This window comes from Salvia hispanica, chromosome 6 (assembly GCF_023119035.1).
Source record: "Salvia hispanica cultivar TCC Black 2014 chromosome 6, UniMelb_Shisp_WGS_1.0, whole genome shotgun sequence".
NCBI classification, from domain to species: domain Eukaryota; kingdom Viridiplantae; phylum Streptophyta; class Magnoliopsida; order Lamiales; family Lamiaceae; genus Salvia; species Salvia hispanica.
In genome coordinates this window covers 8,075,591-8,098,743 of record NC_062970.1, presented here as the reverse complement: position 1 = coordinate 8,098,743, position 23,153 = coordinate 8,075,591, and the positions used below count along the sequence as shown (strand labels likewise).

At 35.0% G+C, this 23,153-nt stretch overlaps 4 protein-coding genes, 1 long non-coding RNA gene and 1 pseudogene across 6 annotated transcripts; 1 reads left to right on the top strand and 5 right to left on the bottom strand.

The window, feature by feature from the left end:
- Window positions 1–1,419: 1,419 nt before the first annotated feature.
- Window positions 1,420–4,203, bottom strand: LOC125196610 (transmembrane emp24 domain-containing protein p24beta3-like). 2 transcript variants are annotated; one of them, XM_048095200.1, is made up of 5 exons: window positions 3,886–4,203; window positions 2,689–2,875; window positions 2,481–2,588; window positions 2,312–2,399; window positions 1,678–1,805 (listed from the first exon to the last, which is right to left on the bottom strand). In XM_048095200.1, exons 1-5 carry the CDS (start codon window positions 4,111–4,113, stop codon window positions 1,799–1,801), a joined length of 618 nt encoding a protein of 205 aa, XP_047951157.1. In that variant the 5' UTR covers window positions 4,114–4,203; the 3' UTR covers window positions 1,678–1,798. The 2 variants fall into 2 exon arrangements, with proteins under 2 accessions (XP_047951156.1, XP_047951157.1); XM_048095199.1 differs by lacking the exon at window positions 2,312–2,399 and having other exon boundaries at window positions 1,420–1,805; window positions 3,886–4,192.
- A 2,914-nt stretch (window positions 4,204–7,117) lies between these two features.
- LOC125194603 lies at window positions 7,118–8,423 on the bottom strand (annotated as a pseudogene).
- A 1,482-nt stretch (window positions 8,424–9,905) lies between these two features.
- On the top strand, window positions 9,906–10,686 carry LOC125196613 (EPIDERMAL PATTERNING FACTOR-like protein 4). Its single transcript, XM_048095203.1, has 2 exons — window positions 9,906–10,092; window positions 10,345–10,686. The coding sequence occupies exons 1-2, from the start codon at window positions 9,984–9,986 to the stop codon at window positions 10,536–10,538; spliced, it is 303 nt and encodes a 100-aa protein (XP_047951160.1). The 5' UTR covers window positions 9,906–9,983; the 3' UTR covers window positions 10,539–10,686.
- Window positions 10,687–11,284: 598 nt separating this feature from the next.
- Window positions 11,285–12,836, bottom strand: LOC125196609 (chlorophyllase-2). Its single transcript, XM_048095198.1, has 2 exons — window positions 12,430–12,836; window positions 11,285–12,066 (listed from the first exon to the last, which is right to left on the bottom strand). Exons 1-2 carry the CDS (start codon window positions 12,694–12,696, stop codon window positions 11,389–11,391), a joined length of 945 nt encoding a protein of 314 aa, XP_047951155.1. The 5' UTR covers window positions 12,697–12,836; the 3' UTR covers window positions 11,285–11,388.
- Window positions 12,837–16,607: 3,771 nt separating this feature from the next.
- On the bottom strand, window positions 16,608–17,700 carry LOC125192134. The gene is made up of 5 exons (XM_048089610.1): window positions 17,524–17,700; window positions 17,360–17,434; window positions 17,160–17,285; window positions 16,976–17,071; window positions 16,608–16,898 (listed from the first exon to the last, which is right to left on the bottom strand). The coding sequence occupies exons 1-5, from the start codon at window positions 17,566–17,568 to the stop codon at window positions 16,869–16,871; spliced, it is 372 nt and encodes a 123-aa protein (XP_047945567.1). The 5' UTR covers window positions 17,569–17,700; the 3' UTR covers window positions 16,608–16,868.
- Window positions 17,701–21,471: 3,771 nt separating this feature from the next.
- LOC125191890 lies at window positions 21,472–22,054 on the bottom strand. Its single transcript, XR_007171271.1, has 2 exons — window positions 21,759–22,054; window positions 21,472–21,677 (listed from the first exon to the last, which is right to left on the bottom strand). It is a non-coding gene; the product is annotated as an uncharacterized LOC125191890 (long non-coding RNA).
- Between the last annotated feature and the right edge of the window lie 1,099 nt (window positions 22,055–23,153).

Below are 23,153 nucleotides of genomic sequence, written 5' to 3'. Positions count from 1 at the left end.
ACATCATCGAAGAGTGGTGAAGAATATAGCACGTTCAAGTCGTTGTTGGATCCGGCAACACCGAAATATGCATGCCAAATCCATAGGCGGTAGTCGGCGACCGCTTCAAGGATAAGCGTTGGGCCGCCGCCTTTGTGACCGCTTAAGTATTGCCCCCTCCAAGCAGTCGGACAATTCTTCCACGCATACCGGGAAAACCGTAGACTATTTCGTGAAGACTAAGCAACCGTTGACAATTGTCGGTGGTGGGTGCCCGAAGGAATTCCTCGCCGAAAGCAGAACGAACGCCGTCGCAAAAACTCTTGAGGCATAGGATTCCAGTTGACTCACCGACATGCAAATACTCATCGAAGAGGTCAGCCGTTTGCCCAGTAGCAAGTTGTCGTGATGGCACAAGTACACTTTTGCAACGCCGTGAGACTTTGCTGGCTGGTTGCGTCTGCACCTTCTTGAAGGTATTCAAGGCGGCTAGACAATGTGTTGACAATACGCATAAACAACCATTTTGACATGCGAAAACGATGCCGAAAGTAATCTTCTAGATACCGTGGCTGGTCGAAAAAATAGTCGGCAACGAGCCTTTCGTGGGCTCCCTCTTGATCACGAGGGATGTAGCGACGTTTTGCTCTAGTTGGTTGAGGAGGAGGGGCGGGGGTATTGGCGGCGACATAGGCTTCATAGGCGGCACAATATTGTTCATAATATTCTTGTTCTTCGCGCTCCGCTTCCGCAATGAGATTGGTGAAATCCATTTTTGAATTTTTTAGAGAGGGTTTGGGTAAGAGAGGAAGATGTAGATGAATTAGTATGAAAAAGTATGAATGAGGGATAATTTGATGTGAAAAGTGGATGATGAATGTGTGTATTTATAGATGATTTTGGGATAAAAAAATTTATAAAAAATCACAAATATCCAAAAAAAACGTCCATAAACGGCTCTATTTTTTGGGAATCCAAATTTTTTTTTTAAATTTTGGTATTATTTCGAATTATTTATGAATTTTTAAAAAAATAAAAAATAAAAAATAAAAATCGAATTTGGACGTGCCACATAGGGCTGCTCAGCGGCACGGTCGTGCTCTTAGCTCCAGCGGCGGACGGACGCCGCCTGCTCAGCGGCACAGACGGAGGGGAAAAAACAATCGCTGCGAATGCTCTTAAGGAGCAAAATGGAGTAAACAGTGAAATAGTAGCAGTGCTGAAAAAATAGATGATATAATACATTTATTTTAGCAGTGCTGAAAAAATAGATGATATAATACATTTATTTTTGTTTCAGACTTCGTTGCCTCCTAAATCCTATTCTTCCATAATTTTACAAGAAATCTGTGGCTTCTTGTCTTTATAGACAAACACATCCAGCCAGCCAACTCAAGTTCTATTTCACAAAATGCAAAAAGCTCACAAAAATCAGCTGTCTGAAGAAATTTAAATAGGTTCACTAAATTAAAATCCTCAGTATAGGACAAGCAAAAATCATTCGACAACTAATTCAAAGAAATTACATTAATGAGATTCTCTAACTAAATCGAGTTTGCTCAATAATTTCAAACAACAAGGGCAGTTAAATAGAAACCATTTCTGTTGTACAAACCGCACCAAACATCATCTTCCCCAGCCGAGCGAACAATCAAACCAGATTTGAGGAGAGGAAAGTCGCTAGCAGTTTGATCAAACACGGTTGTATGCAACTGATTTACTAAACAAGCGACGTATGTAGACAACCTGAAGTCCGCTTACTAGTGCAAGCAAGAGGTATTCCCCAACTGTGTAAAATATGACGCGCCTTCTCGTACTCTCATTTGCTGCAGGAAGAAGATAGATAGTATTTACATAAGGATACCAAGCTCAGAAATAGAGTAGGGATAAGCTAACAGAGGATATTAGGAAACAAGTTCCAAGATAAAGTTATCTCATAAAGCCCTCATAGAAGTAAGCTTATGAAATTATATTTTTTGTTTCGTATTTAAGAATCACAAAAATGGCATACACTTTGATCGAACACTAACACAGAGGGTGGATTTTTGGTTTATTTTAAGAGAAATGAACCATAGTCTCATTCAATCCCTCCAGGAACATTGAGCAACATGTCCAAAAAAGAAAAAAAAATACACACAAAAAAAAGGAAACAAGCATCCTAAGATAGATACGATTTTCTTAAGGCTTCTTCTATCTTCTTATTTTCAGTAACAGGACCCAAACACTATGACTACCAATATTTAGTGAACTACACAGTTTAGTATAACGAGGCCAATTTTTAGAATATGCCAGTCGTTAATTATCTGAAAATTTTCAGCAGAGTTATAATCACCTGCTATATAATCCTACTGCAACAAGAGGGCGTCTAAGAATGACAAGCAGTGTAATCAAAAACTTAGCAGAAGGGGTATCTCTCAAGCCTAGAGAAACCAACATAGGAAATAAATAAGAAAGCAAGAGAAAAATAATCAAGTATTCAGAAAATGATAGAAGTATCATACTATGACGATGACGACTATCACGGGCTTTCAAATACTTCTGCTCGGCAGTTACAGATTCTAAAGCTTCCTTCAGTTCAGCAAGTTTGACATTAATGGGGTCCAAATGTTCTGTTAAGATCAGGGGAAAAGGAGAAGAAAACAATTATGTGAATGAAAGTTAAAAAGAATTATCAATAGTGTGAAATGTGTAAAGTAAGACGAGACAAACCATCCTTCGCAAGGTCATGTTCAGTGGGAATATGGCCGACATGAATGTAGAAAGAGACTGTCTCTGGTGTCGAATAAGGATTGTGGAAACAAAATTTGTACATTCCACTTCTAGGGGCCTTAAACTCAAACTTGTCCCCAGATGTTCCTTTCAAAGTGTGCACAATATTTCCTGCTGGTGATGTTACCTACAGCAATAAGCAACATGACAATTATGAACACCATCAAACTTTGAGCAGCTGATCTCAAATAATTATTAAAGCTTCAACGTTCACATAGATTTAATGCGTGTTCATGAGTTAAGCTATGCAGTAACCTTAAAGCATGGCTAAGCAAAAACATATTCTCAAATCTAGATGGATATGGAGCCCAAAATAAACGAAAAATCTATAATATTAATTCTAAATAAGAATTCAAACTAGAAAAGCAATCCTTTAAATCAAACCCATCTTAGAGGAACAGGATACTCGCTTTTGTTGTCATATAGTCTCCTCATTCCACTATGCTCATGAGTGAACATGATTTTGAACATTGGGACACAATATTTTGATAGAATCAAGTGAAGATCTATGTGCAAACCTTGTAATTTGCAAGTTAATGGTTTGTGAAGAAATAGATATTCTAAGAATGTTAGTACATGTTATCTTAGTTAAATTATCAGCAAGTCACAGCCACGGTTTGAAAGAGTTGATATTAAAGGGTTCTACTGCCAGTGTAGGATGGCAAACAATAGAATTCTTCCAATTAACAAGATTGGGGAAGAACTTTGTTTTCCAGCCACAGACCTAATAAAAAAGTGCTCAAGCTACCAAACAAATAAATCATCTTCTTCATAATTTGGGACTTGAGAGTCACTTATACATCCATAGTGGAGTAGTAACTAACAGAAATGGAACTAGCACTCTGCCTGATGGCAGCTCCACTAACAAGCAGGAAACACGCAAAGAATGTTTATATTTTAATTAAAATTCAACCTTTTTCATATATGAAATTAATGCAGGACAAATTCCACATGTTCTCAACTATTACTTGTTAAAGATTTATCTTTTACAATGCACGACAACTACACACTAGGTCTAAGGACTAGTTAATCCAATTCCCAATTCACCAAACCTAGATCGCAGCTGGCAAAATTGAATCAATTTTCACAGATCGAGACATGCAAAATTAGGGGAAAACAAAAGGCTAAGAAAGATACCGTGAAGTCGATGCCGGGATGATCGGAGCTCCAGAAAATATCGTGATCGACGACGACGAAATTGCCTGAAACGGTGTCGCCTTCGTACAAGACGTACTCGTAAATGCATTCGACGTCGTTTACGGTGACCGATAGCGCGGAAACATGGGTGAGCGTGGTGAGAAGAAGGAGGCCTAGAAAGGCATAGGCTGCCCCGCCGCACCTCGGATTACCTCCAGTTGTCTTCATTGAACTCGACGATTCCGATGCCAAAATTTTGACTCAGCGGAGCCGTGTAATGATAATATGAAGCTCTGACGTGGAGGACGCTTATTGGATGGAACAACGCAGTTATGACACCAATTATTACGTTCTTGATTTAAGTTTGTTCGGACAGTGGTCAAATTATTAATCGTACTCTCTCGATCTAAAAAATTCTACTAGTTCCATACGTGGAGATCACAAATTTATTTTAACAAGAAATTAGTAAAATAAGAAAAAAGAAATATTAAAATTAGTAAAGTAATAGAGAATATGAAAAAAAGTACTCCCTCCGTTCCATAGTAATAGAGACACTTCATTTTGCATACTCGTTTTGAAAAAATAATTATAAATAGTTAAAGTGGAGAAAATATAAAGTAAAAGAGAGAATATTGTAGATAAGACTCTTCTCTACATTATTATCTTTATTACTTTACTCTCTCTCCACTTTAACTATTTAATATCATTTTTTAAAAATGAATGCAGAAATTAATTGCCTCTATTACTGTGGAACGGAGGGAGTAAGAGGAAAGGAGTGTTAGTGTAAAAGAGAAGTTTTAATTCTATTGACATAAGTGGTAAATAAAATGATGTGTATGGTTATTATTTTATTAAAAACTTTCCATAAATGAATGTGCTCTATTTTTTGTAGACGGCCTAAAATGATAAACGTACTCTATTTTTTATGGACGGATGGAGTAATAGATAAAAATAAAAGATATTTAAAAAAATTAATAAAATATAAAAGGGAGGAGAAACAGTGAAAAAACGATGAGAAAAGAACTTCTTTTTTTTAGAAATAATACTATTTTTTATGGACATTTTAAAATGATAAATGAGATTATTTTTTGTGAACGAAGAGCGTATAAAACTATGATTTAAAATTAAAAAAGAAATTAACTATATTAGTTTTATATATAGTTTTATATAAGAAATTAGCATAATATAAATTTTATTTTAAAAAATATTACTGTAAAGGACAAAAACGAAGAAATATGAAATAATTATTCCAGACAAATGAAGGAAGTGCCTCTCATGTGTAACTCTTTAAAAAATGACAAGCTCGGTGTGAATTTGAAAAAGAAATCAAAACCTTAGGACCATTTTTGTTTGTGAGGATTCTAGTAGGGAAAGCAATTTAATTTTTAAATTTTTAGAATTTAGTGTTTGTTTTAATTACTGTACGATTTTTTCTTATTTTTAAGATTCTGATTACTATTTTAATATAATGTATAAACAATAATTAAGTAATTATTTATAACAATGTTTAGAATTTTGATTGAAATAGTATCACTATAATTAAAATAGCACTATTTCCTTAAATTTTTAATACTAGAATTTAGTGTTTGTTTTGATGTATGTTGTGGACTTGCCATTTGGTCCTATATTTTTAGTGGAACGTACACCACATTTTATATACTCCTATTAATTTTATAATAAAATATGCGTGTAATGAGTTAGTTGAATGAAGAGGTCCATTTATCTAAAATGGAAAAAAGTAAGTTAGACATAAATCACAGACCTTCCAAAATAACAAAATGAGACATTTTTTTACTGATGGAAGAAGTAATTGTCTAAAAATAATTGAGATTTATAAATATTCTGGTGTTTCTACTTAATTAAATAAGTAGATTAGACTTTAAATGACGGACATTCCAAAATAGTAAAATGAGATATTTTTTATGGACGGAAGGAGAATTGTTTAAAAATAATTAAGATTTATAAATATTTTGGTGTTTCTAGTTAACCAAAGAAAATACTCCCCCTACCAGGCCCAAATATGCCAAACTCACATCCCTAAGAGCATCCACAATGGTCGGCGAGCGACCGGCTAGCCGATTCCCGGCGCTGGCCTGTCTGCTCGCCGAACCATTACGACCGGCGAGCGCCATTTTGGCGAGATTTGGGGTAAAGACTTTCTCTTTAGAGGAGCTGGGGATAGATCTCGAGGAGGCGAACACTCCCGTTCAAACAGGGGGAGTAGGGCGGGGCCGAGGCCGGGGCGCACCGAAGAAGAAGAGGAAGGGAAGGGGGTGCTTAGATGCCGCAGGTTTGGGGGTCCCGGGGGCCGGGTGGCGGCAGGGACGGCGGCGACGATGACGAGGAGTAGAGTGGGGTGGGGGCTCGTGTGTGGAAGCTCGATTTTTTTTATTATGTAATTTTTTTTAAATTAATGTACTTAAAAAAAATTAATGAATTTTTCCGTATATGTGTCGTAAATTTAATTCCGTATTTTGTGTTTAATTCCGTAAATTTAGTTGTTTTTTTAATTTTGATTATTGTGGCTAGCCTATTGCTTGTCCAGTTATTTGTCCTGATGATGTGGCAGGAAAAATTTTACTGCTGATGATGTGGCAGAAGGAGTTTGTGGAAGCTTATGGCTATGCTATCACCATTTTGGATGCTCTAAGCACAATTGGGGAAACGATAATCTCATTTGGAACGAGGAGCCATGTAGAATCCATTCCATCAAAAAGGAGAAGAAACACAAATGGAAGGTTTGTGACTACTAGAAATAAAACCTTGAACCAAGCAAATACTGCTAAAATGATGAATTAAAATAAAAAATATTGGTCTATAGTTTCTGAATATTAATATATCAACATTTGAAAAAACTTTAGTAATTTGAGTCTAAGCAAACCTCGAAGGAGGGACAGAGCTAGCACATGTAATGCTTTGGGCATTTTTTAATACTCACTCCATTCGTCGTTGCTGGATCGTTTTCTTTTTGCATTCATTTTAATAAATGATAATAATAAATAATTAAAGTGGAAAAATAGTATAATAAGAAAAAGTAATATAAAGAGAGTTTTCTCTATATTATTCTCTTCCTTACTTTATTCTATTTCTATTTTAACTATTTATTTATCATTTTCTCAGAATGAGTGCCCAAAAGAAATATCTCAACTGCATAGGGATGGAGGGAGCAATTATTTACAACAATGTTGTGTTAAGTAGCAAGAACAGAGGACCGGGTGGCAAGTCCACAACATACATCAAAAAGCAACCTTCATAACCAAAAACCACATGATGTAACGTTACATATTGTAGATATTGCGAAACACACAATAAGAGTTAACTTCAAAAGTAGCATCCATATCCTATCAAGAATTGTTCACTCGAGCATCCATATAGCCTCGTAACACCTGTTTATTTCGAGCTCATTATATTACATGAAAGCGATTCCAATGCAACCACACATTGAGGTTTCAAACAGTATGAAAACAAGCGTTTTAAGCTGCAGCATTGACTGCTGGACCACCGCCGGCCTTGTTCACAAAGCTATCAACATATTCTTGCCTGCAGATAATATAGGCGGAATTGCTAATATTTCGTGCAAATGGTTATCATAATCTAGGATATACTGATAAATGGGGGAAAAGGCACAGGGAGATGGTCGTGAGGACGATTAAAAGGAGTCCATACAGGATCACCAATAAATAGCCGCATTGCCTGCATACATTCAAGTGATGCTAGTGATAGAGGTTAAAACAAAGTAGTGGTAACTGTTATTCTGAACCTACCTTGATGTAATTGTCTGAATCAAGTGTAAAGCCGTGATAAATTCCAGCTGGAAGAACAATCATTGCCCCTTTCTTAACCCAGATGCGGATCCAAGCTTCATCGCACATCAAAATAACCTTCATGACCAAGAAACTGCTATTAGGCACTATGGTCGTCCAATAGCATACAGTAAGTCGAACACAATATTTACCGCTTCCAGCAACACAATGGCGGATCTCCTCATCAGTGTGAAGATGTTCTTCATAGAAGTTCTTGATTTTCTCTTCATAATTTGGCAGCTTTTCGGGGCAAACTTCACAAAAATCCTAAGCAAATTGTATTCCGTTATGCTAATGTTAAACAGAGAGCAATTAACTATCTATTTAGAACATGAGTTGAAACTATAAGAATATCCACGGTCTCTGCGAATTTTGTTCAACTCTGGGTCAGTTTCATAATTATCAGCATCAAGCCTTCAGCTAAGCACACCTAGCTCTGAAAAATGACAACGCAACTCATCTTAGAAGCTGAAAAAAAATGAGAAAGCGGGTAAAACAGAATGTGCAGCCTACAGACTAAGATTTAAAATATGCCTTAACAATAAAACCTACTAGATAAAACTAGGTAAGATTGAACAAGCTCTAGGAGGACGAGGTTGTTGTCACGCAAGTTAGCTATTAAATCTACTTATATAGTAGGGAAATGCAAAGACTGAATACCATCAAGTTTGTCGAAGGACACAAATTGTTGTGGATTTGTATGATGAGGAAGCCTCTGGTCTTCATCACTGTCATCCATGTACCATGCCTGAATAAGCTCTTCCCTCGGATCCTGCTTCAAATAGCTTGGATTGACTTTGTAATTTCTACTCTTTTTGGTCTTCACATGCAATCCACTTAGTAGAGGGGAAATCACAATAGCAATGAAAAGAAGATAACAAGTCACAATATTACCTTACTGACAGAAACTACCAGTTAATCGACAACTCTAAGGCTCTAAGCAAACCAGGAAAATAAAGTAATAAATGACATGAAGTAGAAACAAACAAAACTCTACATGTATATAGATGTATGCAAAACACTAGATAGACAATAGAGGAGAGCTATTCTTTGAAGCAGTAAGTGTATGTAAATACTCCGTATGTAATAAGTAGCATAACACCAGAAACTGAATAGGATGTACTGTTCTCTTTTCATTACAATTGTATCCAGTAATACAATGAAACAAAGAACATGTTTTCATAAGTTGAGAACTTCTTGCTCTTTACACGCTCAAATAGATTGAATTAAAAGTTCATTTGAAACTGATTCGAACATATGTATTTGCAAGTCCTCCCAAAGGAGCAAGCTAGAAAGTCAAGGATTGGAGCATTTTACACAGATTGGAAATGCAACAACCCAAAACTCGTTCGCTGGAGATTATGGATTCGCGAAATTATCATTCTCCAATTCTTATTTTTGACAAGGTTCTTGACAAACTCGTTAATCTAGCAACTGAGTATTTCTCCTGGAACATATAATTACATTCTCCAAACACAACATCCAAACAAATAAAAGCAAAAAAGATGCAATTTTAATTAATACTTAGTAATCACAAGCGCGGAAGATTACAGATTTTGAAACGATATAACTTAAGAAAGTTCATACCGTGATTAGAGAAGCCATTATCTCTCTCACGAAAATCAGCTTTGCGGAAACGCCTAAATTGGAATTTATGTTTTGAAATTCCTGCTATAAGGACTAAGATACCCATTTGATGAGTCTAAGTTAATTGAATGGACCCAAGTCATTGGGGGCGTTTCGGTCATTGAAGCAGTGAGATCAAATTCGATTACTAAATGTTTACGCAATTGTGAATTTGTGAATTGTGTGCAAGGGCGAATAGTAATTTGAAGTATTATTTGATTTTGAATTAACTTTTTAATGGTCCAACAATTTTGTGGCATGTTACCTGCGGTTTTCCTTACAAACTAGATAAACAAATCATTATTATTATTATTATTAACAAAACGATTATGTTAGCCTCAACAATAATCTCTCCACTCATAATAAGAAGACAGGTAGAAATGGTGTGGTAGGCTGGTTGCAGGGTGATGTGAAGTTTAGTAAACAGCAGAAGGTCCTATCTCCATACCTATTCATTCACAACCTTTCAGTTTAGGTAATAAGATGTCTCTTTGACTTGGACTCAATCGCACGCAACGCTCTCTCATTCCATTCCACCAATAATACATTTCCTATTCTCCCACTACTGTACTAGTACTACATATTTTTATTCTCACTGTCACTCTCATTCACAATAATTCTTCATTCAAACATTCTCTCTCATATTCTGCATCGCCACAAACTCCGGCAATGGCCATATTCCGCCGCCGGCAGCTAGTCCTCTCCTTCGCCACCCTTGCTCTTTTTGCCCTTCTCTCCTCCGTTTCAGCTCTAGGCTTCAACCCAGCTCGCCAATTAAGTAAATATTTTTCTAGAATGTTACCTAGATATAAAAATAAGTAGTCTCATTAGTATTTAACAAACTCTCATTCTTGTCTCGTATTGACTTGTTGATGATTCTGTCTCGTTTATATATTTTTAGATAATCCTCCTTTTATGAGGCCTTTTAAGGGGTGAGTAGCCCATATATGCATGTTGGAAAACCCCCGACTCCTTTATGGGGCCTATTTCTAAACTTTCCAAATTAAACAATGATCGGTTTAATCCGCAGGTGAGAGGGCGGTGATGGAGCGGCGGCGGCTAGGAGGACTGGGATCGTCACCGCCGTCGTGCAGATCGAAATGCGGGAGTTGTGCACCGTGCAAGGCGGTGCACGTGTCGATTCAGCCGGGGATAAGGATGCCGTTGGAGTACTATCCAGAGGCGTGGAGATGCAACTGTGGAAACAACCTTTTCATGCCTTAGGTTTTTTCTTTTTCGTTTTTTAGAAGTACTTGCTAGTTTAATTTGTAGTGTACATATGAAAAAAATACAAGAAGAATTGTTTGGATGACAGAATGAATATGATGTTGGAATTTGGTCCGTCTCACAATCTGCATAGATTTTAGTTCAATCTGTTATCTGTTGTTTATTTTATTCTTTTTTTGTAATACTTGTAATTGCTGCTTCTTTATTTTTTCTCGCTTTAGTATGTGTTAGTAAAAGAGCATTGGGAATATAATTTCTGGTTTTTTTCTCTTTTAACTGTGAGTGTTTCTTTCTTCTTGTAATAATTGTAATTACAGTCATTTTTGTAACGGGTTATTTTAGTGTTAATATACAGCTAGCCAACTAGGATATCTGTTCTGGGACAGAAGGAAGTAAAAAGATGGACTCTATTAAAAAGAAACCATAATTCATGTTGCCGTTTCTCTTCTTGCAGAAAAAACATACTTCCCCCGTCCCCCCGAATAAGAGTAGCACTTTTTCATTTCGGTCCGTCCTCGATTAAGAGTAGCACTTTATTTTTACCATAAATGATAAGTAGGTCCCACATTCTACTAACCCATTTCACTTACATTTTATTATAAAACTAATATGAAAAAGTGGGTCTCACATTCTACTAACTTTTTCAATCAACTTTTCTTTACATTTCTTAAAATCCGTGCTCGGTCAAAGTGCTACTTCTAATCGGGGACGGAGGGAGTAAAATGGTAAAGCTACACAAATTCTTAACCAGAAAGTGGTTAAAAGGCAACATAAATTCCTGCAAACTACATTTCACATTTTGAATTGTCTCTTTATTACTAGTACATATGCTAACTCTTAAACTGAGCTAGACTTGAAATTCGAATGTTGAAAGCTGAATAGGAACCTTTTCATCATACCCTTCTCTTATTGCAACAAGTTCGCTCTCATCATCTTCCAAATATGCTTTCAAAAATGCCACCAAAATGCCCCCAACAAATATCCTCATTGGGCCCCTAGACTCCCCATTCTTGCACACACAATATGTCGGCCTGCCCCGTATCCCTTTAGTATCATCGTCGAGCATGTCAAGGTGGCCGTAGTCCTTGGCCACGCAGTAGTAAGCTGGCTTGCAACACTCACTGTAGAAGTATTTGTGATTCACTCCTTTTGGAGCACACGGCGGAAAAAGCGGATTCCGCGGCACCTCCCCCAGTCCCGCCCCCACCACTAGCACCGCAGTGCCATCCAGATCAAAGGAATGCGGGACGTAGGTGAGGACGGGTGGGGGAGTTTGCTTCCCAACGTCGCTTCCATCGACCGGGTCAATGCCAATTAGGGCTGAGAACTTTAGGGAAGTTGATTTTGTTAGAGCAAATGCGAATGCAACTTTTCCTCCTCGACTATGTCCAGCTAGTCCTAATTTACCCAAATCTGCCTTCACTTCTGGTGGTAGAACTTGCCCTAATCCTAGGGCCAACCAATTGGTTATTTCTGCAGTTGTCTTAATTTCTCCATTTGCATCTGATCCTGCTATCAAGTACAACTTGTGCAAATTGAAACAAAAAAAATGAACATGTCATGACATGCTTTAGTTGGTGAAAGATATTGTCCTACAAACTTCAATGTTGGAAGTAAAAAATCCTCAATTAGTATAATCTTCAAGTCTCATGCTTCAATCAACATTATCCTGTTACAATTTGATTGATTTTATAATTTCCATACAAATTAATTTAGACATTTAAGTACATTCATTTCCATTGATTAAAAAACAAATATTAGGAAGAAACAACTTCTACAAGAAACAAATATCATCAAAGCCAACAAAACTAAATCTCATATAGGAAGGAATTTAATTATCAAAATAAGATAAATTAAGAAGCAAAAGAATGTGTTATATATAACTAACCTGCGGTGCAACGACGATGAAACCATGGGATGCTATGTGTTGGAGAAGGAGAGAGTAGAAAGAGTTGTAGAGAAGATAGCCATGAAGGAACAATAACACTGGGAAAACACCTTCTTCTATGGGGCTGCATATCAACACTGGTTTTGGAGGGCTATTATTTCTATTCTTATTTCTATTGCATACGTTTGGCTCAGCTTTTATTAATGTAGTGGTGTAATTTCCAATCTCAAAAACATTTGTGGAAGGAATAGTAGTTGAAGGACTCATGACTATGGCAATTCTTCAGCCTTACCTTTCTTCCTACCCATGAAAAGTTGAAATTTGTGTGGCCCTTAAAACCTCACTAGTTGGGATATAGTGTGAAAGCATGGAATTTTGTGAGATGATATTTGGGAGTTGTGAGATGTGAAGTTTTAATGTTGCCTTCCCACTTGTTACTGATAATATCTAGACGGCTTATAGAAAGATTTTTTCTTAATTTTATTTTATTCTTTGCACTATTCACACATTTAAAACTATGTAATCATATTTTGGAGCATACCTAGAGAGAGATGGGCCCGACCCAATTTACAATTGGATTTAGCAAATCAAAATAAGAAATATTCTACCAGCCTAGTAGAGTAAAGCCCGGTTCGACAGAGAACTTCCAGATCTTTAGTATAAATGAATTGTTTGTGAACTTTTATTAAAGGTTTAGAAACTTCCAGAACTTCGTAAACCTATAGTATCGTTTATTTTAAAGAAAACTTTTATTCTATCCACCATTTAAAGAATAATATTTTTATTCTCACGGTTCTCTATTTAAAGAACAACTTTGCTATTTTATTTTATTTCACTTTTAAGCTGTACTCATATTCCATTAACTTTATACACTCAAAATTCAATATAAAACGAATATTTTAAATTCATTCACTTTTTCCTTTTACTTTTTCTTCATCAAAAGTCAAATTTTTTTTTTAAACTTGTGCTCAGTCAAAATGACTCTTTAAATGGTGAACGGAGGAGTACTAACATAATTGAAGTGGCTTTGTGCAGATTGGATCACCTCCAACACTATATACTACATTTGCTAGGATCACCTCCAACACTATATACTACATTTGCTAATACACCACTGTAATTGGACATGTGGATTTATATTGAAGGGAAGAAAATCTATTTCTAACATAATCTTTTTAGCCTTTCCGTGACTTTCTCTCTTTTGTTTCTATTTCTACTATTTTAATCAAAGTAATTGTGTTATCTCATTTTTAAAAAAATACTAATAATATCATATTGCTATTTATTCTGAACGAATTTATTATTAAGATTTCTGCTTAAACCAAATGATTTATTCTCCATGATTTTATAGTTATGATATACCACATGCTAAATACCAATGATGTATAATATAAGTATTTTGATTATTTTAAAATATAAAATAGCAATATAAGTTTTTAGTGATTGTTTCAAAATAATTTTTCTTTTATTATTTTCTTAATTTTTCATATTTTATTGAAACAAATTCCACGATATAAATGATTCCTATAAAAATAACAAATATTGCATGGCTTATTCAAAAATTAAAATTTTGTTGTGATTATTTTTACCTCTAAAGTTCATGTGCTTTAAGTTGTTTAGAATATATATATATATAGGATTGTGTTAAAATGACAACACCTCTTAAAGTAACATCATACCACCATTCCTAGCCAATCATTTGTACATGTAGACGAATAATAAGCTGCCATGTGGCAATCATAAAAATTGCTCAAGGATAAATTTTCACGGACTGCAATATCCAATACACTAGACTGCAACTTTTCCCGACTGCAATATCCAATACGCTAGACTGCAATCTATAGATTGCAGTCTAGCGTTTATACTATTGCAGTCTAGCATATATAATATTGCAGTTTAGCGTGGTGTCACATTGTCATTTTAAGAGTGTTGTCATTTTAACGCACCCCTATAAGATATCATAACTTTTCACATTATTTTCTTTGCAAAGAAGAACACATTCGTGTATAAACAAGTGTATTTGCTAAGATTATAGAACGACATTGTGTGCCTAATTAATTAGGTTTAAATAGATTCATAATTCATAAACTGGTCTCGTAATAAGCATAATTCACTTCGTAATTAAAAATATAGAAACGTTAATTAACTACTACAATTATTTATAAAAAGAGTTAACACATTTAGATTAAAAATGGTAAATGGAGGAAATATGGGAGAGGTTATATTGAAAATAGATTCTACCATAATTATGGGTTCCACATGTCCACTTTAAAATGGTGTATTGGTAAATGTAGAATATAATGTAGGAGGTGATCCCTTCCGGGCTTTGTGACGTTGTTTCCCGGGACATTGAGTAATAAATATGAATAAGAAAAATATTTAATTTTTAAAAAAAATTCCATATATTAAATAAATGATTTCATGCTATTGCATTGATAAATATTTTAAAAGATTTAACATAAAAAGAACAAACTAGGAAAGAACAGCACAATGAACAATAGAAAAAAACTAAAAATTAGACTATAAAAGTATTAAATAAACTAATGCAATTTATTTAAAAAATATACTATTGCTATTTAAGTGATCAAATTATTTTACAATTATATATAGTGATTTAGTTGGGTAGTGTACGTGTTAATTAATATCATAAATTAATTCACTAAATTGCTATTTTTTTCTAAATAATAGTATTAAATTGAGATGACAAGAATGAATACTCCGTATCTTTGAAATTTTTTAAAAGCATGATTTAAGTTTATTTATCTCGCTCCATATCAGAATTAATCTCAACAGAATTAATTTCAAAAGCATGATTTAAGTTTATTTATCTCGCTCCATATCATAACAGAATTAATTAAATAATCGCAAAAGAGATCCAATATATCGCCCCATATCGTAACAGAATTAATTAAGATTGAGCCCTTTCCGTGACGGTTGAATACTACTCCCTCCGTCCCGCTTAAGATGACACATTTTCGTTTTTAGTTTGTCCCAACTAAGATGACAGATTTCGTTTTTTGGTAAGTTTCTCTCTCCAATTAATAAACTCAATCACTTTTTCTCACTCCTTTTAAAATATTCATCTTTGTTTATAATACTTAGACACACATTCTCTCTCTCCAATTAAACACTTTAACTAATAAGTTCTAAAACACCGTGCCGGCTAAGCAATGTGTCATTTTAGCCAGGACGGAGGGAGTACACTCTTTAAATGCAAACTACGCATGGTCAATTAAATTCATCTTCAAAACTAAAATGAAGTCCAATCTCTCAATCACCGCCCCTCTATCTGTGCCGCCCGCATTCTCCTCCCAGCCCCCATCCTCTCCTCACACAAGAAAAAATTCGCTATCAAATCCGCCTCCACCTCCTCAACCAATCCACCAAACCCCTTCCTTCCTCACCTAAAAGCAGCCGCTTGCGCCGTCATATTCTCCGCCGCAACATTCTGGAAGCTTCCCGCCCCTGCCCTGGCGCAAAGCCTAATAGGTAGCGCTGAGTATTCTCTCCCGTTGAAATCCCTCTCCGACTATGAGAGGCTCTCGGTTGTATCGAAGGCGGAAAAGGAGGAGTGGAGGCGCATGGTCGAGAGGATGCTGACCGAGATAGGGAGGTTCGAAGAGGTGCTCGTTGATTTCGAGGAGGTTGATCCACGCGCCGCAGAGGGAGATGAAGCCCAAGGAGGAGCGGATGATCATGGCGCAGATGAAGTTCCTGGAGGACATGCGGTTGCTGCTAAAGGAGATGCAAGAGGCGATGCGGAGCTATGAATTAATGGCTATGGAGGATCCCTTGGATTTACGCCCTTATTATCGTAAAGCTTTGATGCGTAACCAAAGAGAGGCCGACCAGCTATTCGCTAACTATAAAAAGCTCCACGCTAAACAATATGGATTGGATCCATTTTTGCCTTCTCACGACTATTAACACCATAAAACCACTTTCATTCTTATTTTCAGATTAGATAGCCCAATTTTGCACTTGTCAAAATCCTAAGTATTTTCATTTCATTACGCTTTGTTACTTGCTTGTTATATACTACAAACTATACCAAACATAAATAACAAAATAATGTAAAATCATGCAAAGCAATTAAAGTTTAAACTCAGTTATTACGAAACAATTTTGCAAAAATATCTAATAATCCTAAGGCTATATACTCAACAAATTCTTGTGGATTTTCGAATTGGAATTCGATTTAGTTTATTTAGGTCTCCAAAGGTGGTAGATGAGTCTAAGAGTGAGTTCCATACTTCCATGTGAAAAGGATATAACGAGAATGCCTTCTTCTACACAACTATAATCCTACAATAACGTAACCAAACCAAAACCACACCAGCTTTAAATATTGTAGTAACAACTATGATAATGAATCGCAAGATGGATGCCTCTTTCAACTTAGTTCCACGGAAATGGAGCTGACATTGCAACCACGGCAATCAACCAACTGCAGGTGATAAAGCTTGAAGCTGCAACAAACCCAAATTAAACAGTTGATTTGCGATGAAACAAAAGGTAACGCAGCATTGTGTAGAAAATTTCTCACCGCTGTCAGCAACTTCACTGGAGCTTTGCCCAGGGCTCGAATCCGATGAGTTCGTCGTGCTGTTTCCCGGATCCGGGCTGTCCCCTCCAATTGCACCTGAAAACAAACACCATGCCATGCATCTGGATTCTGAATTTTGTAACATTATAAGTCTAAAATAGAATTAAAATGAGTAACTACATACGTTTTTTGTAGCATGGGAAAGCAGTGGAATTGAACAAGTTGTCATAGCCCTCGTTACACTCACACGTGTGAGTGAGCATGGACGTCTTCTTGCACGTGCCCCCTCCACAGTTAGTCCACGAGCAGGCTGCAACACATGATCAATGTGGGAATCAATTAAATGATCAAAGAAGAGATTGCAAATTAAGACTGGTTTCATACGATCAATAAAGCTGCTTGATTTGTTGTGGCTGGGTTCTGGAGCAGGAGCAGGAGCTTTATCACCGCTGACATTGACTGCACCTTGAGATAAACAAACAAACGATGAAAAACCACAACGACAGTAAATGTAATCTGAATATTTGGTGAGATTAGAAAGAACTGACAGTAGGGAACAACGCAAGGCAGGAATTTGAAGGAGTTACTATCATGTGGGCGTGATTGTGTCCAGCCTTCGTCGCATTCACACTCGTATCCAAGACTGCTACTATTAGAAGCCACGCACTTTCCCTTTCCACAAACAACTACTTTGCACACTTTATCACCTAATTATCAACAATCATATAAATATGAGATACAATAAGCATTCCCTAGTTACACGCGTATTTTCTTTCAAGAATAACTTATAACATAGTTATGAAATGGAATATGCATTCCCTAGGAAGCTTGTTTCAAGATAAAAAGAAATGGAATATGCATTCCCTAGGAAGCTTGTTTCAAGATAAAAAAAATTGGAGTACTCCCTCCATTCCAAGATAAGAAAACATTTCTTTTGGGCACATAATTTAAGGAATTGATATTAAAAGAGTTAAAGTATGGAAATGAGTGTATGAGAGAGAGAAAAATAGAGAAGTAAAGTAAGTAGAGAATAAAGTAAGAGAGATGATTTTTTGCTAAAAATAGAAGTGACTCACTTATAGTGGGACATCCCTAAAAGGAATATGACTCACTTATCTTGGAACAAAGAGAGTATTTTAAACAAGGATTCCATATTTCCATAGTCAAATGCACGAGTAATTTGTTTCATGAATCACATCAAAATAGTATAAATATAGAAAGCACGAATGTCATTGCAACCAAAAATCTTTACTCATCCAAATATCATGCTAAATTTTAAGGATTATAGTTGAAAGTCTCTATAGCCAATAAAATCTATAGTTTGATTAGCCGATGAGTTGGCCCTAAGTGCAACTACTGAATGTTCTTCCTATCTTATTTGGCAAGATTTGACACTTGAATATATATGCATTAGTTTTATTAATACTCTCCATGTACGAAAATTGTCTCATCTTTTTAATTTCCATTGGTCCATCAAAATTAGTACTCACCATACAAAAATGGGAAGTTACTTCTAATTGTCTCATCTATTTCCTTATCTTTCTCTCTTATACTCCCCCGTTCCTTTCTAATTGGAGCATTTCTAATTTGGCACGAGATTTTATACAGTATTGTTTTGTGAAGAAAGTAGAGAGAATAAAGTGAGAGAGAAAAATTAAATCAACACGGACACATGTGCATATATAGTTTAAAAACTTTTAAATCTATAGTTATTAGAAAGAGCAATCACACCCTTGCGAAGCGAGTGATGTTTCCATATTCAGAAATGTGTTATTTAAAGTGAGACATCCCAAAAAAGAAAATGAGTTACTTAGAGTGGATCAGTGGGACGGAAGGAGTACTTTATTTACATCTTCTCATTCTCTCCTACTTTGCCTACTTAATCTATATTTTTCTAGTAGTACTAATTATGTATTAAAATTCGTTCCATTCACCAACAGACCTATTTTTTATGGACGGATGAAGTATAACAAGTTCGTAAAAAATATAAAACATTCGGTAATATTTATCAAAATTTGTTATGTTTCATTTTAATTTAAAAATCTTAATTACGTTTTTTAACTTGCAAATATCATCACAAATTCACAATCTTTACTTATACATGAAAACATTTAACAGTACAGTATTTATCAAATACTATCATTCTTAGACTATATATTTAAATTTTATACTAGTAGTATTAATTATATTTGTGTTTATATAGTAATAAATCTCTTTAATTTTTTTTTATATTTTTATGTATTATAAATGTAGGATGTATAGAAATAAAAATATATAAATTAGATATACTCCATCCATCCGTCATTAGGAGTCTCATTTCATTCAGTAAAAATGAATCGGGACTCCTATTTTCGGATGAACTAAAATAGAAAAACGGGACTCTAATTCACGAACGAAATGAGTAATATTTATTTTTTTAGCCTGATTAAACCGGTAAACTAGCATGTAATGTAGATGTTAAGAGGATGAAAATTTTAATCCGATAAAATTCCTACTATTAATCTATTGAAACTGATGCAATTGATATTCCTAATGAAAAATAAGACAATTTCGTATTCACGAACACATGCACGAATATCAATTTCGCTAATCACTTAGAAATAAAAGAATACGGTATCACATACTCGCATTACCCACAAATAGTTTCACTTATATCACAAAATTTCATTCCAAGAAACACACAATAAGAGAGAAAAATTAGTTGCCTCATTTTGCAATCACAATATAATCAACCCATAACTCAATAAAACAGAGTAATAATAGATGATTAAACTGAAAATGGAAATACCGAAACCAAAGTTTTCGAGTTAAGAAAACAAATGGCACCAAATTAACTAAGACAAACCGAGAAATGGGATGCTGAATTTGGCGGAGGTGGAGGCGGAGGCAGATCCCAGGGCTAGTGTTATAACAACAAAACCAAAATACACAACTGTAGCCATATTCAACCTTCTATAGAAAATGATACTATAAAAAATGTGTAGTGAAATTCGAGCGTTTACAGTAAAATAGAGCTAAATTGCTAGGTATTTCGGTGCAGCAATTACTTGTCGAACGAGATCATATCTATGAAATAAAAAAAGATTTATGTAATAATATGGGATTTGGATTTATATATATATAGAAACTGTCGACGTATAAAGTCAAAGGTATAATGAGATTCGATGGGTGTTAATGTAATAATATTGGTTGTGATCATAATATGTTATTATTTTCTCTTTTATTGCTGCATCCTATTTCAGGAAATAAATCAGATATGTGTAAGTAGAGTTGTCAAATGAATTGGACCGATCCAAACCCGCCATGGTCGGACAATCTGGGGCTTGGCTCGGCCCAGGCCAGACACACCACCGAAGTGGGCTAGGTTGGATTGAGTTCCTTTTTGATTACCTTTCCCGCGTATGTATATGACCGAATCCATTTGATTTCTAAAAAAGATTACTAATCCTTTCGAGGAATCAATTTTAATATTATTTTTTATGCATTTTTTAATATGTCATGTATTTTTAAATTTATAAATAAAAACAAAAAGTTACATTTAGATTATTATAAATTATTTATAAAATTTTACTTTTTTACTTAAAATTTGTATATATTCGTAGGAGAATTTTAGAATTACAAAAATATTAGTACTATATGATTATGTATTAAATAAATATTCATATTTTCAAATTTAGCTTATTGCAATTATTCAAACAAATTTTTTAAATAAGTATAATTGTAGTTGTGAGTCTTATTTGACTCTTGGCTAGGATGAGTTTGTGTAACACCCGTCTTTTTAGTACCTTTTCACGATGAGTTTTGTTTTGAGAAAGAGCGAGTGATAGACCTTGATTAAAATACTGTCTTTGTTTTGATTAATTGCGAATAGAAATAGTGGATGCTTGTTTTGGTCATTGATTAATTGTGTGGTGAAAATAGTCGATGAGATTGTCGTGAGAGTCATCGATGGGAAAAGTTACGAGTACTTGAAATAATACCAAAGTACTAAAATAAAGACACAACAATTTAATCAATGTTCTAAATTAAATATTTGGCCTATTACTTTTATATCTTGTTTTAGCCTCTTTATTTCTTTTTAGTTGGAACCAATTTTAAGAAGCCCAAAATATTAATTATTCATTCTAGTCATTCAGTCAAATTTTGGTCAAATATATTTTCTCCAATCCTATCACCGTACGGTTTCTCCCATATCTCCATTTTTTCCTTCAAAATCTCCAACCGAAAATCAAACCTTTTCTCCTCCTTATTTTACAAACGCAGCCATTTCTTCCTCATACATTCTTCCATCCAAAGTCTGAGAATCCCAACGTAGTTCCTTCTCTTCCACGAAAAAGGTATATATATTTTTTTCTCCTCAATCCATTGAATACGAAATCCATACAATATTGATTCCATAATCCAAATTCTCGACATCACAGTGTGCAGGAGAAACCGAGAGAAGTGAGATTTTCAATACCTTCTGCATCTGCAAATTTTGCTTCTTCGGGAAGGTATATCCACAATTTTTGAAAGTCTCTGCATTCAATTCCATGACATACTTTCATACATTCACTTTAGTTCACTGGCCGAATCTGAAATAATTTATTTTGAAAATTTGCTGCAACTTGTTGAATGATACTCCCTTTGAAAGCTTCGATCTTTAAAGCTTTAGAAGCTACCCCTTGTTTCTCTTCAATTTCAAATTCTGAAAATTTCTTGCCTGCCCAATAATTTGAATCGAACAAGTGAGAAAAATTAATGTAAAAGTTCAGTCTTGGAAAAAAAGAAGAGAGGGACTTACCGGTTGTGAGAAACAGCGCTGCCGACGGAGGAGCTGACTGCCTGGAGTGGCGGCGGACAGCGTCGATTGGTCATCGACGGAGGGGTGTGAGGCCTCGCCAATTTTTGGAATGAGTGAGATGGGTGTCGTTTTGTGTTGTTTCTGTATTGTGTGAGAGAGAGGGAGAGGGATATAAGCTTGGGGTACTGATGGGTGAATTGTAGAGGAAAGGCGTGAAAGAGAGATGATATAGAGAGATAAAAGTAACTAGATTATCATGTTTGTGATGAAGAGTTTGTTTTGAGGAGAGACATAGCGGTGCATTTTGGAGAGTAGATACGTGTAATGTTGGTTGGGAGTATATTAGGCTACTGTTTCTTTTTCTTTAGTTTAAGTGTTGGGCTACTTTAATACTTTTTGTTGGGTCATTATTTTGTTATGGACTAGTTGGAATTAAATTGAGGAAAGAGATTAGTAATGGGGCCAATTTAGATCTATATGTGAGACTCTTGGTTGGGAGTATATATGTGTACGTGTGTTATGGGGTCAGGAGTATATATATATATATATATGCGATCATATCATAACCCTCAAATCACATGATAACTCTATAACTAAATCTGGACCACACATATTTTATAATCTTGTGGTTGAGATTCAAACTTAGATTTACTTAATAAAAATAGGCGCAGAGGGTAAATATGTCATTTCGCTAATTTAATTTTTGAATTTCGCTCCAGATTCACTCCAGATTTCACGCTCTTCTCATCGGTTTCTTCTCAGCGATTTTCGATTCTCTCATCTTCTTTGTTATTTTGTTTCCATTTTGATCCAGATCACTCAATTTGATTCTCTCCTCTTCTCTGCGATTTTGTTTCCATACTTCTCGCTTATTTTGTTTCCATAGGCTCCAGATTTGATTCATTTTCCATAGTCTTCAGATTTTGTTTCCATAATTGTGATCGGGAAGATGTTTTCAATTTTGCGTTCTTATTTTCATTGATTACCTCTTCAATTGCTGTGAAAATTTGCTTCGATGGAATCTGTAGCAAATAACGAAGGTAACAATCATTATCTATTATTTAGCTTATTGATTGTGTTCATATTCATGTATTGAATTTGATTTTAGATTAATATTAGTTGTTGATTGGTTTATGTTTCTGATGTACTGAAATTCTTATTTGATTATATTATGTATTGTCGATTATATGTTAAAATGATACTTTTGGCTTATAAATGTTAGGTTTACTGCATAACATGATAGTTTTGTCGGATAAAATGATATTATGATAAAATGATACTATGATAAAATGATACTATTACTGATTTGTAGGTATGTACATTCCTGTTTGTGATGATAGGTTTACTGCATAACATGATAGTTTTGTCGGATAAAATGATACTATGATAAAATGA